The 16,138-nt window shown below is 33.9% G+C and overlaps 1 protein-coding gene across 9 annotated transcripts in view; it reads left to right on the top strand.

The window, feature by feature from the left end:
• ROCK2 (Rho associated coiled-coil containing protein kinase 2) overlaps window positions 1-16,138 on the top strand; it is a 144,205-nt gene that overhangs the window by 79,305 nt on the left and 48,762 nt on the right. For all 9 annotated transcript variants that reach the window (XM_035000594.1, XM_035000598.1, XM_035000595.1 and 6 more), the window contains exon 5: window positions 9,575-9,835. In XM_035000594.1, coding sequence (XP_034856485.1) covers window positions 9,575-9,835 — 261 coding nt within the window. The remainder of the gene's footprint in view (window positions 1-9,574; window positions 9,836-16,138) is intronic.

Below are 16,138 nucleotides of genomic sequence, written 5' to 3'. Positions count from 1 at the left end.
TTATTTGGGTGTTTGATACCTTGCTTGTGGAAGGCAATTTGCGGGTAAAAAATTTGCCACATGGATGACTATGTAATTTAAAAGCTCATTATTATTGCTTTGTTAATGATGTTGAGCCCCAATGCTCTTTCTCTCTACTTAATTTTTTATTGTAGCTACTGAATAGAAATTCTGATATGTGTAGCTAAAACTAAAATTTTTGTAGCAAATTATATATTATGATAATTAAGGAATGATGGTAATAAATTATTCCACTTCTGGCTTTAAATTGCTTTCATAGCAACAGAATCATTGCCATTTCTAGTTTATCAGTTCATACACTGGTGTCTTTGATCTTTAATTCTGTTTAATGGACCTTTTTAAAGTGTTCATTGAGATAAAGAGTTAATGGATCTGTGGAAACCAGTCAACAGTGAAACATTGTAAATTGAAAAAGTAACATTATAATTCTGGCTTTTGTTTGTTTATCTTATGCAAGGACATTCCATGTACCATTATATTTATATGTTTGAAATGTATAACTTTGTGGGGAAACCTGTCAAAATGCCTGACTTAATTCTATTTATTGATTTAATTCATTGATTTTCAATATATTTATAGAGTTTCACTACATATTAGTATATTTATAGAGTTTCAGTATATTTATAGAACATTTTTGTGCCTCAAAAAAGAAACCCTGAACCAATTGGCAGTTATTCTCCAATCCTCCCTGACTCCCAACTCCTGGCAATCACTGGTCTGCTTTCTTTGTCTGTGGATTTGCCTATTCTGGATATTTCATGTAAAAGGGATCGTAAAATATATGGTCTTTTGTGATATCTTCTTCCATTTAGCATAATGTTTTCACTGTTCATTCGTGGTATAGCATGTATCAGCCCTTCATTTCTTTTTATGGCTGAATAATCGTCTGTTGTATGGATAGCCCACATTTTCTTTGTTCATTAATTAATGGACACATAGGTTGTTTCTGTCTTTTGGCTAATGTGAATGATGCTGCTGTGACTTCTTTCATATGGATTTTGGTACATACATTTACACGTTTCTGTTAGGGATCTACCTTGGAGTGAAATTAATGGGTCATAAGGTAATGCCTGTAATCAATTTCAATAGATTATTTCTAACAGTTTGCCAAATCTCAGTGCTTATTTTTTTCACGATTGTTGAATATTTAATTGTATGAAGGCCCCCATACTTTGTTACTGTACTCTTGCTGGAGATGGCTCTTTTTATTTTTCTTATATAAATTCTGATACAACATAAATCTGTGACCTCTCCGTATTTCATAGAGATAATATTCTTAGTGTGATTTGAATTCGATAGATGAATATTGGCACATTTAAGAACTTATTCCTTTGCTGATAGAGGAGACTTTTTTTAAAAAGCCATCTATTATAAGCCACATCTATTGCTGTGTTCTTTGCCTGTTTTTCTAATGTCCATACTTTTATGGTGAACACTTCCTTACTTTTCTGTATAGTTTCATATACCCAAGTAGGTGTACACCCTTTAATACTTCAGTTTACTTTGGCTTTTTTTAAAATTTAAGTTTAGGTATCCCTTTTAAGTCTCTCAATCTATTTTCATTCCTCTTTTTCTTTTTCTTTTGTCTCATCAGTTTATTTGTTGAAGAAATGGGACTTTTGTTGATTTCATCCTTGTGTAGTTTAACATGTTCCTCTCTCGTTTGTATTTTTTGAGTTGCTAATTGGATATAGTAGATCAGAGTCAGGTGTGTTTTTTGGGAGAGTGGCAGAACAACTTCAAGGATAGTGTTTTGTTCTGTTAGGAGGCTAATGTCTGGTTATTTCTCTGTTGTTTTACCAGCTATTTGTGCTTAATGCCTAGGTCTATTAATTTATTAAGGATTTCAAAATGGTGATATTCCAATTCAGTAATTCCTCCCCCCACCCACTCCCCAGTCATTCCTTTTTTTATTATAGTGACTGGAATAGTTCTATAAAGAAAATATTCCCCCATTTACTATTTGGTTACCCAGTAGTATAATTCACAGAGGAAGGACAGGATAAATACTTTATTCTTTCCTTATATTTACCAGTTTTCAAAGTAAGGGATTAGTTTCCTTTTATCCTCTAAAGGTGAACAATTTTGGGGGAGTTACCAGTTTGAACTCATGGACTTAAAACCTATTTGATGTGTTTTAGTCCTTTGAGTATGTTATTGATGCTCAAATTGTGACACCTTTGGCAAGTGACATCCTGTTCAGGTTGATTCCTGAGTCTTTTGGACATAGCTGTAGCAGTCTTTGATAGCTTGCTATCTGATATAATGGGATGTTCCAGACCAATCTTGTACATTTTCTGTCCTTGACATAGAATTAACTGTGCTTATAGGTCCATCTTTTGTACACATGTGAATATTTCCTTAGAATAGATTCCTAGCATTGGGTTTGCTAGGTCATATGGTGTGCACATTTGACATTTTGATAGTGCCAAATTGCTTTGTAAAAAAAGGTTTTTACAAGTTTATATTACTCTATTTAATATTTTTATTTTACTACATTTTAGCCAATACTGGATATTGTAGTTATTTAAATTTTTATTAGTTGCATCCTCAATTAAAAAAGATGTTATTGTGCTAAGGTGCATTTCCTTGGTTAATTATGAGGTTCAGGATATTTCATATGTTTATTAGTAATTTGTATTCCTTTATTGCTTATCCCATTTTTCTGTATGTCATTTTACTTTTTTAAAATTGATTTATTAGCATGCTGATAGACCCTGTATATTAATATATATATGTTGGAAATATATTCTGTGTTACATATGTTGGAAATATATTCTCTTGGACTGTTACTTGTCTGTTGCTTATTGAATTTTTAAAAGTAGATGTAGGGCACCTGGGTGGCTCAGATGGTTAAGCGTCTACCTTCGGCTCAGGTCATGATCCCAGGGTCCTGGGATCGAGTCCCGCATCGGGCTCCCTGCTAGGCGGGGAGCCTGCTTCTCCCTCTGCCTCTGTGTCTCTCTCTCTCTCTGACTCTCATGAATAAATAAATAAAATATTAAAAAAATAATAATAAAATAAAAGTAGATGTAGTCAAATCTATGTATTCTATATTTTGATTCTTGCTGGGGAATACATTCCCCAGCCCAATACTATGAAAATATTCTCTTATACTTTAACTTTTTTATATTTTAATTTTGGGAGGGGCAGGAGTCTATTTCTGAGTCATCAGGAATTTATTTTTTTATATGACGTCAGATTTGTTTATCCCAAATGGGCAGCCACTTTTCCCAGTGCCGTTTGTAGAAAAGCCTGTCTTTTTCCCATGAAGTAAATGAAATGTCCTTTATATCATAGACTGAATTACCATATACACGTGAATTTCTTTTGACTCTGTTCTATTACTTTGATTTGTTATTTCTCCTGCACTAAAATCACCCCCGTTGTTTTAATTCTGTAGATTTTCATGTATTTGGTAGGGCAAGTCTTCTCATTGTTCTCCGTTTATAATATTTTTGTGGCAATTCTTAACATTTTTTTCTGTGAAGTTAGAATTAGCCTTTCGTTCTGTTAAAAAATACAGTTAAAATTTTCTCTTGCATTGCTTTAATTGGTAGATTTTTTGGGTTGTTTTGATTATTTTGAAATATTAAGTCCTCCCATAACAATATAGTATATCTCTCTGTATAGAACTTGATTTTCAGTAAAGCCATGTTACTTTTTCCCATCAAATATCTTCAGAAGAAATTTATGCATAAGAAAACTAGTTTTTAAATCTATAGATATTACAAGATGCAAAAAAACAGCATTGGTTCAGTCTTTCAGTACAGTGTTGAGTTAGTAGAAGTTTTTTATCCTTATCTTTTTTATTTTAAACTTCATTGGGTAGTCCTCTAGTATTTAACGATTAAACCTGATGTTTGCTGAAGCTTTCTGATTAAGGCAGAGAGGCCTGTCCATCTGTGTTTAGCTTACCAAGTATTTTTTAATCAGGAATAATGCTGAAGTATTTGAAGTGTGTTCTTCAGCTGCTTTTAAGATGGTTTTCTTGTTTAATCTGTTAGTGTGGTACACTAAAAAAAATAAATTTCAAGGTAGTATAAGATAAAAGGTAAATGCTATTTGCTATAAATTTATATTCTCCATAGAGTACTGAATTTGATTTACTAATATTTTAGGTAATTGTCCATCTGTTTGCATAAGTGACATTTGACCTTTGATTTAATTGTTTTTTTTAACATGGGCTTTTTTGGTTGGTTTTCATATTCTGGTGAGACTACCCTAATAAACATAGTTGGGAAGCTCACCACTTTTTTCTGAGCTTTGGTACAGTTTATATAAAATAGAAACTATTCATTCTATGAGGCTGGATTGAACTTACTTGCATATCTTTCAAGAAAAATTTTTCAATATATTTGATGATAAGTTTTTTACCACGAATATTTATTATGATAAATTCTAAACATCCCAAAGTAGAAGGAAGGTATATTGAATCCCCATGTACTGTTCAGTCAGCTTCAATAATTACCAACCATGGCCAGTCTTATTTCAGTCACACCAGAAATTGGCAGACGTTTTTGTAAAGGGGCAGATAGTACCTACTTTAGGTTTTTTGGCCCAAGAGATAGAATGTTGATAACTTATATAGCAAGAAAACAAATTTCTATAAATTTTTTATTGATGAAATTCAAAATGTGATAAGTATAATTTTTAAAAATACAAGTCTGTTAAGGAGAATAATTAACTTATTTTCTGGGGCAATAACATTTTGTTAACAATTAGTGTTTCCTGTCAAAATTGTAGATGTTCTGTTAATGTTAATGTGTAATATGATTTTTTTACGTATTGATCTTATTAGAGAATAATCTTTTCACATAGGTTAGGTACTGCCAAATACTATTATCCACCGGCATCTGATTTATCTTTTATTAATAGACTATTTTTTAAACAGTTTTACATTTGGGGTGCCTGGGTGGCTCAGTCGTTAAGTGTCTGCCTTTGGCTCAGGTCATGATCCCAGGGTCCTGGGATTGAGCCCCACATCAGGCTCCCTGCTCCGCGGGAAGCCTGCTTCTCCCACTCCCCCTACTTGTGTTCCCTCTCTTGCTGTGTCTCTCTCTGTCAAATAAATAAATAAAATCTTTAAGAAAAAATAAACAGTTTTACATTTATAGAAAAATTGAGCAGATAATTAGCCCCAACCCCGGACAGTCTTCCTCTATTAACATCTTACTTTAGTAAGGTACATTTGTTATAATGAATGAACCAATATTGATACATTATATTAACTGAAGTCTATAATTTATTCAGATTTTCTTGGTTTTTACCTAATGCTCTTTTTTCTGGTCTAGGATCCCATCCAGGATAGTATAGTTACATTTAGTTATCCTATCTTCTTAGGCTCTTCTTGGCTATGGCAATTTCTCAGACTTTTTCTTGTTTTTAATGGCCTTTACAGCTTTAAGGATTACTTGTCAGTTATATTTAGGATGTGTAGAGTCTTCTATTAGAATTTGTCTGATGTTTTTCTCATTATTTAAACTAGGGTTATGAGTTTTTAGAGAAAGACTATAGGGGGAAAATGCCATTTTCATCATGTATCCAGGGTATAAACCAGTACTTTATCTATAACTGTTGATGTTGACCTTGAGCATATGATTCTGATTAAGCATATTTATCACTTGGAAGACATATATAGAATTCTGTTAAATTCTTGTCTTGATATTTACCTTTTAGAAAAGTCATTACATTGCAGGTTGGTCACTTCCAACTGAAGGTTAGGCAGAAGCTTCTCAATTGCAGAGTTTGTTTATTTATTTAAATGATTTTATTTGAGAGAGAGAGCACAAGCAAGGGTAGCAGCGGAGGGAGGAAGAGAAGCAGATTCTCTGCTGAGCAGGGAGCCTGATGTGGGGCTCGATCCCATGACCTGAGTCAAAGGCAGACACTTAACCGACTGAGCCACCCAGGTGCCCCTCAGTTGCAGAGTTTAAATGGATTTTGAAACATGGATATTTGCTTTGCACTTATATTCAGGTCAAAAAAATGCTGTTGGAACTGTGGGACTGTCATTTGAGCTCAGAAAATACATCCATTGCCAATTTGTGTAGGAGTGGAGATCTCACTTCTTGTTTTGATTTTAATAGCATGGGAAGCATAAAAAGTAGCTTGATGTTAGTTGTTATTAAAAGCTTAAGTTTTGTGGGGCACCTTGGTGGCTCAGTTGGTTAAGCATCTGACTCTAGATTTTGGCTGGGGTCATGATCTCAGGATGGTGCGATCGAGCCCCGCCTCTGGCTCCAAGCTCAGCAGGGAGTCTACTTGGGCTTCTCTCTCCCTCTCCTGCTTCCCCTGTGCATGCTCTCTCTTGTGTGCACTCTCTAAAATAAATAAATAAAATCTTTTTAAAAAGCGCTATTTTAGGTTGTATTAATTAAGAAACGTTATCAAGTCTGCAGCTAAAGCTAATTTAGAAAGCTATTCAGTGTTCCATAATAGTAGTTGAGGGTGGTCTTGATCAGACAAATTTCGGTCTCAGCTCTAAGCTCAAATAATTGCAATAAAACTTTACCAGTGCTAAGCCACTGAACTGCTGTATGGTAGTGTGAGGATATTCAGCATCTATTTCTGACAAAAATTCACAGAACAGATGATGATGGTTAAGTCCACAAGAGCAAATAACAACCATTAATACTACTCATTTATTTATTATACAAGGGATTCAAATATATTTTCCACTGAGTACTTATTGATTAGTATTACAGAGAATAACTATAGATTTTAAATATCACACATTTTCACAAGCTTTTTAAATTTGTCCAATGAAGCCTTCTTCTGTTCCACATGTATTTTTACCCCCATCTTTTGTTAAAACACCTTACCAGATTCTACTTCAGGTTGTACTGAATTAGTGTTTTCTCAACTTCTTTGAAAATATTTTTGCCTGTAGTTCATCTGTGCAGACTGTTTTATAGAGGCTTATTTTTTACTCACATCAAACTTGGCACTTACTCCTCCAGAAACCAGTAATGACTGCATAATACCAGTAACATCTGTTGACTCATTAAGAGCCGAGGAAAACCACTCGAAATCATTTGCTTTGTTTTTAAATTGACTACTGATATTGCCACCAGTGTCCTCAACTCTTTGAGCAGCTGTCGTTGAAAGACTGAGAGTCTTGCGTTGATTTTCTCTAGACGCATTTCTTCAGCTGATGCAATCAAACACAACTTAATTAATTCACCATTGGTGAATGGCTTTTCTTGGTTGCCTAATAAATAAGCCATCTGGAAACGTTCTTTGGTTTCAGTCTTACATACATTTAGCAAATTTTAACATTTTTCCATCGCTAATTTTAAGCTTTTAATTTTGAAAACATTGCAAGAATTCTTGAAATACTTTTTGTTCTCCTACCCAGTCTTTTCTCCCTTTTTTCCTTCTGAGAGATAGCTACTGTCCTAAAACTCGTATATGTTTTTTCTGTACTCAGTCCCTCCATTCCTCCTTCCCAATTAAATCTTCTGTCAACCTCTTATTTTCTCACGTGATTTTTTACTAATTCAGGTTTTTCTCTCTTGAGTCAGTTTCTATTTTCTGCAACCGTATCTGTCTTCTCTTTGACTTTTCTATTGAATGGAGTATATGTAAATTTTTTAGTTAACATTTTTTTGTTGTTTTATTTAAAAAATAATACCTTTTCTTTTGCTTTTCTTTTTAATTATTTTCTCCTTTTAAAAAAATTCCCTATCTCCTGTTTTCTTTGGGTTTATATTTTTCTTTTCTAGTTTCTTTATCTGCCTAATTTTTATTGTCAGTCATTTTTTTTCCAGTGCAGATATCTGTTTGAATATTGGGTAGTGAAAGGTTAAGGAGAGATACCTACAAATGCATTTGAAGTTATAAATTTCCTGTTGAGTTCAGCTTTAATTTTATCATGCTTTTTTAAAATTTTATCATACATTTTTTTAAAAAAATGATTTTATTTGTGACATACACAGAGAAATACATAAAACAAGCAGCAGAAAGATTTATTACAAAGCAAACACCCATGTATTTACTTCCCAGGTCAAAAAATAAACATTGTCAGACTCCAGAAGTTCTCTTGTGCTCTTTGCCAATCACTGCGTCCATGTGTTCCTCCCAAATTAACCACTCCTCTGACTTTATTAGTAATCATTTTCTTGCTTTTCTTTCTAGTGTACCACCTAACCAAGCATTCAGGAACTATAGCTTTCCTGTTTATTGAATTTTATATAAGTGATATCACTGATTCAATATCTCTTCTTTTGTCTCTAGCTTTTTTGTTCAACATTATGTTGGCATGAGTTACTTACATTGCTACAGCTTATTAGTTTCATTGCTGTGTTTTATTCCATTGCATGTATATACCACAATTTGTTGGTATATTTCAAAATTTTTATTTGTTACAAGTAGTGTAAATGTTTTTTATTCTGTTGGGTTTACTCTTAGGAGTAGCATTTTGGGGTACTTATAATCAATCTCAGTAGGTGGTGACAGCTTGTTTTTCAATGTGGTTATAGAAGTTTAGTTTGTAAGTTTCCTTTGTCCCTGCCAGCACTTGGTATTATCAGTTTTAAAATTTTTGGTCATTTTTGGTCATTTTTGTGCATGCAAAGTGGTGTCTCACAGAGGTTTAAATTCATCTTTCTCTAATGAGATTTCATACCTTTTCATCTTTGAATATCTTCCTTTGTGAAATGCCTGCTTAATTCTTCTTCATTTTCCTATTAGGTCATCTGTTGATTTAAAAGAATTGATTTGTAGGAATTCTTTTTATTTATTCTGAGTATGAGTTCTTGGTTTTGTTCTATGTTTTCCCTGTTTGTTTGTGGAAACCTTTTCTGTTTGCATTGCTTGCTTCTGGGGGGTGGGTTGGGACATATTGGGTAGACTGTACAAATAACTTTTCTTCTGAATTTGTGGTTCCCATGCCTCTGGGGAGTCAGTAGCAACCTCGCTTGGTGTGATTTCTCCGGTCCCAATGCCGCTGCTCTAGTCTGCGCGCCACTAGCTGCTTATGAGCAAGATGATGGGGGATAGGAGAGAGGAGAAGGCCCTATTCTAAGTGTGGCTGCCCGCAACTCACTCTTTTCCACTGGTGTGGTGCTTACTCCCTCTTCTCATATCTATTGAATATGGTATCTTTTAGGTTTTTCTCAACTGCTCCTACCCCCTCAGCTTTCTTTTTTGTGAGTTAGGTGCAGTAGCTTGTTTTGTTTTCAGAAAGCTGTTTTTTAAAATTATGAATTCTTCTGTCATTCTTTCACCTTTTATGTCCCTCCTTCTGTTTCTCTTTTAAAATATCTCTATTTAAATAGATTCTTATATTCTCTAAGAGGGAAAATGATTCATTTATGTATATTTTTCAGCATGAAGAAGTTAACTATATAAAAAGCTTTGTCTGATACCTGTTTTTCCATTAGGGATGTCCAAATCTAAAATCAAAGGTTTCATAAAATTCAACTCTTTTGGTTGTAAAATAATTTGTCTTTTTCAGTAGTAATAATTGTTTTGGGTTTTGTTCCATTTAAGCTTTGAGTTTTTTTTTTTTCCTTAAATTTTTTTTTTCCTTTCTCGTTTTGTTTTACAGCTCTTTTGTGCTTTTCAAGATGATAAGTATCTGTACATGGTAATGGAGTACATGCCTGGTGGAGATCTTGTAAACCTTATGAGTAACTATGATGTACCTGAAAAATGGGCCAAATTTTATACTGCTGAAGTTGTTCTTGCTCTGGATGCCATACACTCCATGGGCTTAATTCACAGAGATGTAAAACCTGACAACATGCTCTTGGATAAACATGGACATCTAAAGTTGGCAGATTTTGGCACATGTATGAAGATGGATGAAGTAAGTAATAAGCAAGTAAAAAAAACTAGTTTTTTAAAAACAAAAATGAAGGAAGCTTCAAATCTTGACTTTATAGTTTTAAACAAAGATAAATTTAGTTTTGCTGTGTAGTGACTTAAAATAAAACTTTTTTTTTTTTTTACTGATCATTCATCTAGCTACAGAGTGCTTTATTTCCTATATAGTACTAGATTTGGTAAATACAAGAGAAATAAAAATACAGATAACTTAGGTATCTCCCCATAGAATGGTGACAAGCAATTAAAACTAGTTCATGTGCAAAATGATCCAGGTGAAGAATAGGACACAAAATATACATTAAGGTACATGGGTATTATTTCCATCACCATTATTATTTCTGTATTTTTCCTTTAAAAAGGAAAAAGCTAAGGTAAGAAGTTTATGTTACTGTCTCCTACCAACCCTGTCTGCATCAATCATATCGAATAAATTTAGGAACATCATCTATTGTGTACTTTACCTGTTGAACAATTCACATTATAATTAATAGATTCAGTAGTTTTAACCTCATAGCTAATTATGATGTTGATTTATTTTTGTTGTAAAATTTATATCTCTTCTCTTTTTCTCTTTCAAGTATGTATATAATTCCTGGCAGTAGTTCCTAATGGGGAGGAATCATGGGTTTTTTGTTGTTGTTGTTGTTTGTTTTTTTTGTTTGCTTGTATTTCTCTGTTGGATCTAGGGGTGATTTATATGTATCAGACTCTTTAATGTTAGTGTGTGTTGACAACAAACTAGATACTATCTTTTGTATGGTTTTTATAACCTTCCAGTATGCTTATATAGCTAATCGTATTTCTTAACAAAAATATCTTATCAAGATGTTTATTTTTAATTAAGCTGATTTTCTTTTCTGTTTACCTCTTATTCATGCCACCTATGTGACATTCATTTTTATAGATCATACTACCTTCATCAGCATTCTGTATTCTTCCAGGCTCAGCTCAGATTTTACCTCATTTACAAAGTTCTTCCTGATAATCCTAATCTGACTGATCAGTCTTCTAATGTTCTGATTTATTTAAAATTTGTGCTGTATTTCATAGGCCATTTTCATGTATCTAGGTTTGTATGCCCTGTCTACTCAACTAAAACTTAACATTCCTTTCTTCTTTGGTCTTCTTCATAGATTATGTATATCACTGTGTCCATCTTTTGCATACATCAGTGTTTAGTAGATGGAACATTTGTCCCCAAAGCTCCCTCTTGTGGTGTTTATCATAATACAGTGTGAAATGGTTAATAGTAAAAATTATCTTTAATGAAAATAAAGTATAAGATAATTTTCTAATGGAATGCTAAACTTTTTTATGTCTGTTCTACATAATGAGTGATGTTTATGTGCTGTGCTTCCATGGGTGTATTCTGATTTTAATTAAACCAAAACTTTTGGGAGGGTATAGAGATATAAGTCACACCACATATTTTTAAGGTAGGAAATGATGGTTTAGGTAAAAAGGGTATAGAGTGTGGGGAACAGGACAGAATATGGTTTTTATAGAATATGAGCATGTAAGTAAATACTAAATTTAGCAGTTTAAATCTCTTACATTGTCTCTTTAAAAGGCAAAATAAAATGTGACTTATATCATTTTATTTACTATTTTTTAATTCAGGTACATATAGCTGAGCTAATTATACTCTTTGGTTCATCGGTTACTGTCATTAGGAGTCAACAGAAAGGCTTCATCTGGTTTTTGTTTTATGATGTGTTCCCCCTTTCCATTTCAGTCTTATTCTCTCTGTCCCTAACAAATAGCCACTGTCATGTGTTTACTATAAGCTCTTGCAGACTATTAATACAGTGTACATGTGTATAAGTGTCATTTTTTTTTTACTTTTTTTCACTCAATCTTGTTTTATATCTATTCTGATATATGTAAATTAGCTCATTCCTTCTTAGTGTTCCATAGTATCTGTCTATTAATTTTACTTATTCCCACTTGTGTTGGATTCCTAGGCCACATCAGCTCCCTCCTACTAACAGGACTATGTTGAACCTAAGCATTGATGTTGGACATCTTCAGACATGTCCCATGTGTATTCTGACAAGGTTTTCCTCTATATATACACTTAGAAGAAGTGGGACTCCTGACTCAGAGGATACGTAAATAAAGTATTACCTGACCTCCAGAATGGCTGTAAATGTTATAACCTCTTGCTAGTGGTGCATTAGAGATCATGTCTCTCTGTATTCTTATTCACTCTTCCTATTACTCACTCTCTAAATCTTACCAATTCCATTGGTGTAAGGTAGTAAGTTTTAAAAATTGTATTTATTTTATAACTAATGATGTCAAACTTTTCTTCGTATAATTGTCAGTCATTTATCTCATGAATTACTTGTGTTATCTTTGAACCTTTTTAAAATCAACTTCTTGTTGATGTTCAGGAATTCCTTATATAATCTCAGTAGTGATTCCACAGATATTGCTCATTTCATCTTCCAGTCAGCTACACATTTGTGTCTGTTTGAACAGGAATTCTTAATTTTGATGTAGTGAAATATATATTTTTAAATACTGAAGTTTAAAAATGTTGTTTGTTGTACCCCAGAACTCCATTCCTCAAGTAATACTAATGATGAGAACAACTATATATGTTGAAGAATAAAGGAGTTTTTTATTAAAAGCTATCGTACATAGAATTTATAATTTTGTTATGTTAGCTGTTAATATGAATAAATGTTATTGCAAGTTTCAGGTTCATTATTGGCCTCTGTTTGATTATCATTATGGTCTCAAAGCCGTTAGAAATGTTCCTAGTTTCATTCTCATTCATCTGCACGTCTATAGAAGGGATTGGCAAACTGGAGTACAAGGCCAGATCTGGCCTGTGGCTTGGTTTTGTACAGCTCCTTTACTAAAAATGGTTTGTCTGTTTTTAAAAGATGGTTAAAAAACAAAAGAAGATATGAGGTAGAGATCCTGTGTGCCCACAAATCCTAAAATATTTACTGGCCTTTTACAGAAAACTTTGCCAACCCTTTATCTACAATATAGACAGAGATTCGCAAATTATTTTTTAGCTCCTCTGGCCATGGATAAATGCAAAAATAAAATACAAGTAAATATTATAACCTACAAAGACTAAAATAATTGGTTAGTATTGCAATTAAGAGTATTGGCATATGTCAGTAAGTTCTCTGATTAATAAATCGTGGTTTACACAGTTTCCTGGATACTGTTACTCTTTTTTCTCTCTGAAAAAAATATGTAGATGTGAGTGAATGTTGCAGTGTAGTATATTTACGTCTAGATGTGTCTCGGTTGATAGCCAAGAAGTACTGCTATTTAAAATTGCTTCTTTAGTTAGGTGAATGGAGTTCCCTCTTTGCTTGTCATTATGCATTTCATAGCCACCTTTACCACCTTTATGGCATATTTTGTTAGTGTTTTAGGTTACCTGAAAATAATATAAAATTATATCCCTTAATATTCTAGTGTGTACTATTTGATTAAATGAGGCTATACTTCTTTAAAAGCTAATCAGTAAATTGTTAATGTTCTTAACCCTTCTACAAATGACATCAGTTTTTAAAATGGAGGTATTTCTATTTGTGTTTCTGAAAAAACCCTATTTTCTGTAAAATTATACATAGAAGTGAATAGGTTTATGGGAGTAGTAGGGACAGACCATTCAAAAGCTATGCAACTTTGTAACCAGAGTCCTAATAAAAGTTAATAATTGGTACCCCCAGGAGATAACTAGAATAACAGGCAGCCTTTTGTGCCTTGGGCACTGCACAGTGCAAATGGACATGGGCTTCTAAACCACTTGGGCTGTTTTTTAGATAGAACAAAGAAGAAGCAGGACTTTGCACTAGCCGAGAATTTTATAAGGTGAGGGATATGCCTATTTGAGAAAGGCATATCCCTGCTGCAAGTACTCATTTTTTTTTTTTTTAAGATTTTATTTATTTATTTGACAGAGAGAGACACAGTGAGAGAGGGAACACAAGCAGAGGGAGTGGGAGAGGGAGAAGCAGGCTCCCCACTGAGCAGGGAGCCCGATGTGGGACTCGATCCCAGGACCCTGGGATCATGACCTGAGCCGAAGGCAGTCGCCTAACCGACTGAGCCACCCAGGCGCCCCTGCAAGTACTCATTTTTAATCATTAAAATGGACCAAGTAGGCTCCTGCCTGTGTAGCAGTCAAACTGAGGCTCTTAATGCTTTTCTGATAATTAAGAATTCCATTTACAATTTTTTTCCACTTTTCACAGGAAGCCTTTAGAATAATTTCTTTGGCCAACCTCAGGATTTATGACTGACCAGTTTTGTGTTTTCAGTGAACCTCTCCAATTATGATATTTTATCCATTATAAAACACCAGCTATATTTTAGCAAATAAACATGTAATCTTACCCATTTAAAGTACTCATGAGGAAGCTTTTGAAAATGCATACCTGTTTATGTTGCTCTCCTGCTTAAAACCATTCTGTAGATTCCTGTCATCTACTGAGTAAAGTTCAAACTCCTTAGCTATATGAAGCTTCTTATGATATCCCTTCCACATTTCACCCTCATTCTCTATCATTTGACTTTTTGTGCCTTATAGTGTACTGGTCTTAAATTACATATCATTGTTTTCATGCCATGAAATCAATGATTTAATGATTCCTGGCCTTCATATATGATGTTGCATACAGCTTACTTGGCAGATTCCTACTCATACCTTGAAACTCAGTTCAAAATTTGCTTATTTGGTTCCTTAGGTTGACTCCTATGTCTTAGCCATGCCCCCCTTTTGGAGCATTTTCTTATTTTTTGGCACTATATAATACAAGAAAGACTTGTATTTTCTCTGTCCCAGCTCTGGAATCAGCCACTTTTCCAGAAAGCTCAGATTTCTTTTATTTAAGAATGGTATTTAGAAATCAGTATTTGGGCACTAGATACGTTTATTCCTCCTCAAGTGCCATTATTTCCAGGCCTTGTCAGCAGAGACATGTAGACTGAATATACTATATGTGCTAATCCATATGCACACACATGTTCATATTTAATTCTGTACTTATCTATCCGTATATCTAGGCTACTAAAAATCATGAGTTCATACTGATACTTCTGAATCTTTTCCTACACTACAGGGCTCATTGTAGCCTTCTTCCTTTCTTTTTTATAATTTCTACTTTGGTCACTGAGAAATCTGGCTCTTTTGGGGCGCGTGGGTGGCTCAGTCAGTTAAGGATCTGCCTTCGGCTCAGGTCATGATCCCCTTCGGCTCAGGATCTAGCCCTGCGTAGGGCTCCCTGCTCAGCGGGGAGCCTGTTTCTCCCTCTCCCCCTGCCACTGCTCCTGCTTTTGCTCTCACTCCAGTAAATAAATAAAATCTTAGGGAAAAAAAAGAAAGAAACCTGGCTCTCATTATCTACAGTATATTTACTTGTTCAGCTCTAGGAGACACATAAAATTATTTCAGAATTACTAATTCCTACCTCTGTGACAAACAGATTTACTAATTAGAATGTATTATTTTTGTGCAGTTCCTTTTGAGGTTAGCCTTATATTATCTGTTATAGATACTGTTTTCCAAAGTTATTTAGGTTAGTTTTTTTCATCCCTACCCCATTTGGTGTGCTTATGTTACTAATTTATAAAACAGGTTCATTTCTTACTGTTTGTATTCCATTTGGAGTATCCTCCCTCCCCCCGCCACATCCTGGTTGATTTTAATTGCTTATTTACAGTCTTTATGATGTGTGAAGCATTCCTCTGGCTTTAAGAGTTAAAACTGTACAAATTGTATGCTCAGAGAAGGATCCTGTCCTCCCTACTCCTGCTACCCCATTCCCATACTCCCTTCTTTCCACCCTTTTCCCACCCACACCCGCCATGGGTAAACCAGGTCTTTTTAGTTTCTGGTTTATTCTTTCTGTATTTCTTTAGAATAGGAGAAGAGACTTGTCATAAATGTAGATTATGTATTCATGTAATTTGAGAACTTCTCCATGAGACAGTTTTAAAATGTCTTTTCCAAATGTTTATTTAAAAAATTTTTAACCTCCACTATGCTAGTCAAAAATTGTGGTTGAAATATTTATTCTCCCAAAAGCAGAGTGTTGTTCACATAGTTTACCTGCTAAAAATTCTTTAGTCCTGCCAAAGTATTTATTCTGCAAGTGGTTATTCAAATTGATCTCCATCTTACCTTTCCCACCTTCATCATTGTGAAACTTTACTTTTAGCTGATTTGGACTTTACTGCCTTTCTTTTCTTTCTTTCTTTCTTTTCTTTCTTTCTTTCTTTCTTTCTTTCTTTCTTTCTTTCTTTCTTT

This window comes from Mirounga leonina, unplaced genomic scaffold (assembly GCF_011800145.1).
Source record: "Mirounga leonina isolate KUSES-001 unplaced genomic scaffold, KU_Mleo_1.0 Mir_125, whole genome shotgun sequence".
Taxonomy (NCBI): domain Eukaryota; kingdom Metazoa; phylum Chordata; class Mammalia; order Carnivora; family Phocidae; genus Mirounga; species Mirounga leonina.
This window is presented reverse-complemented; position numbering and strand designations above follow the sequence as displayed.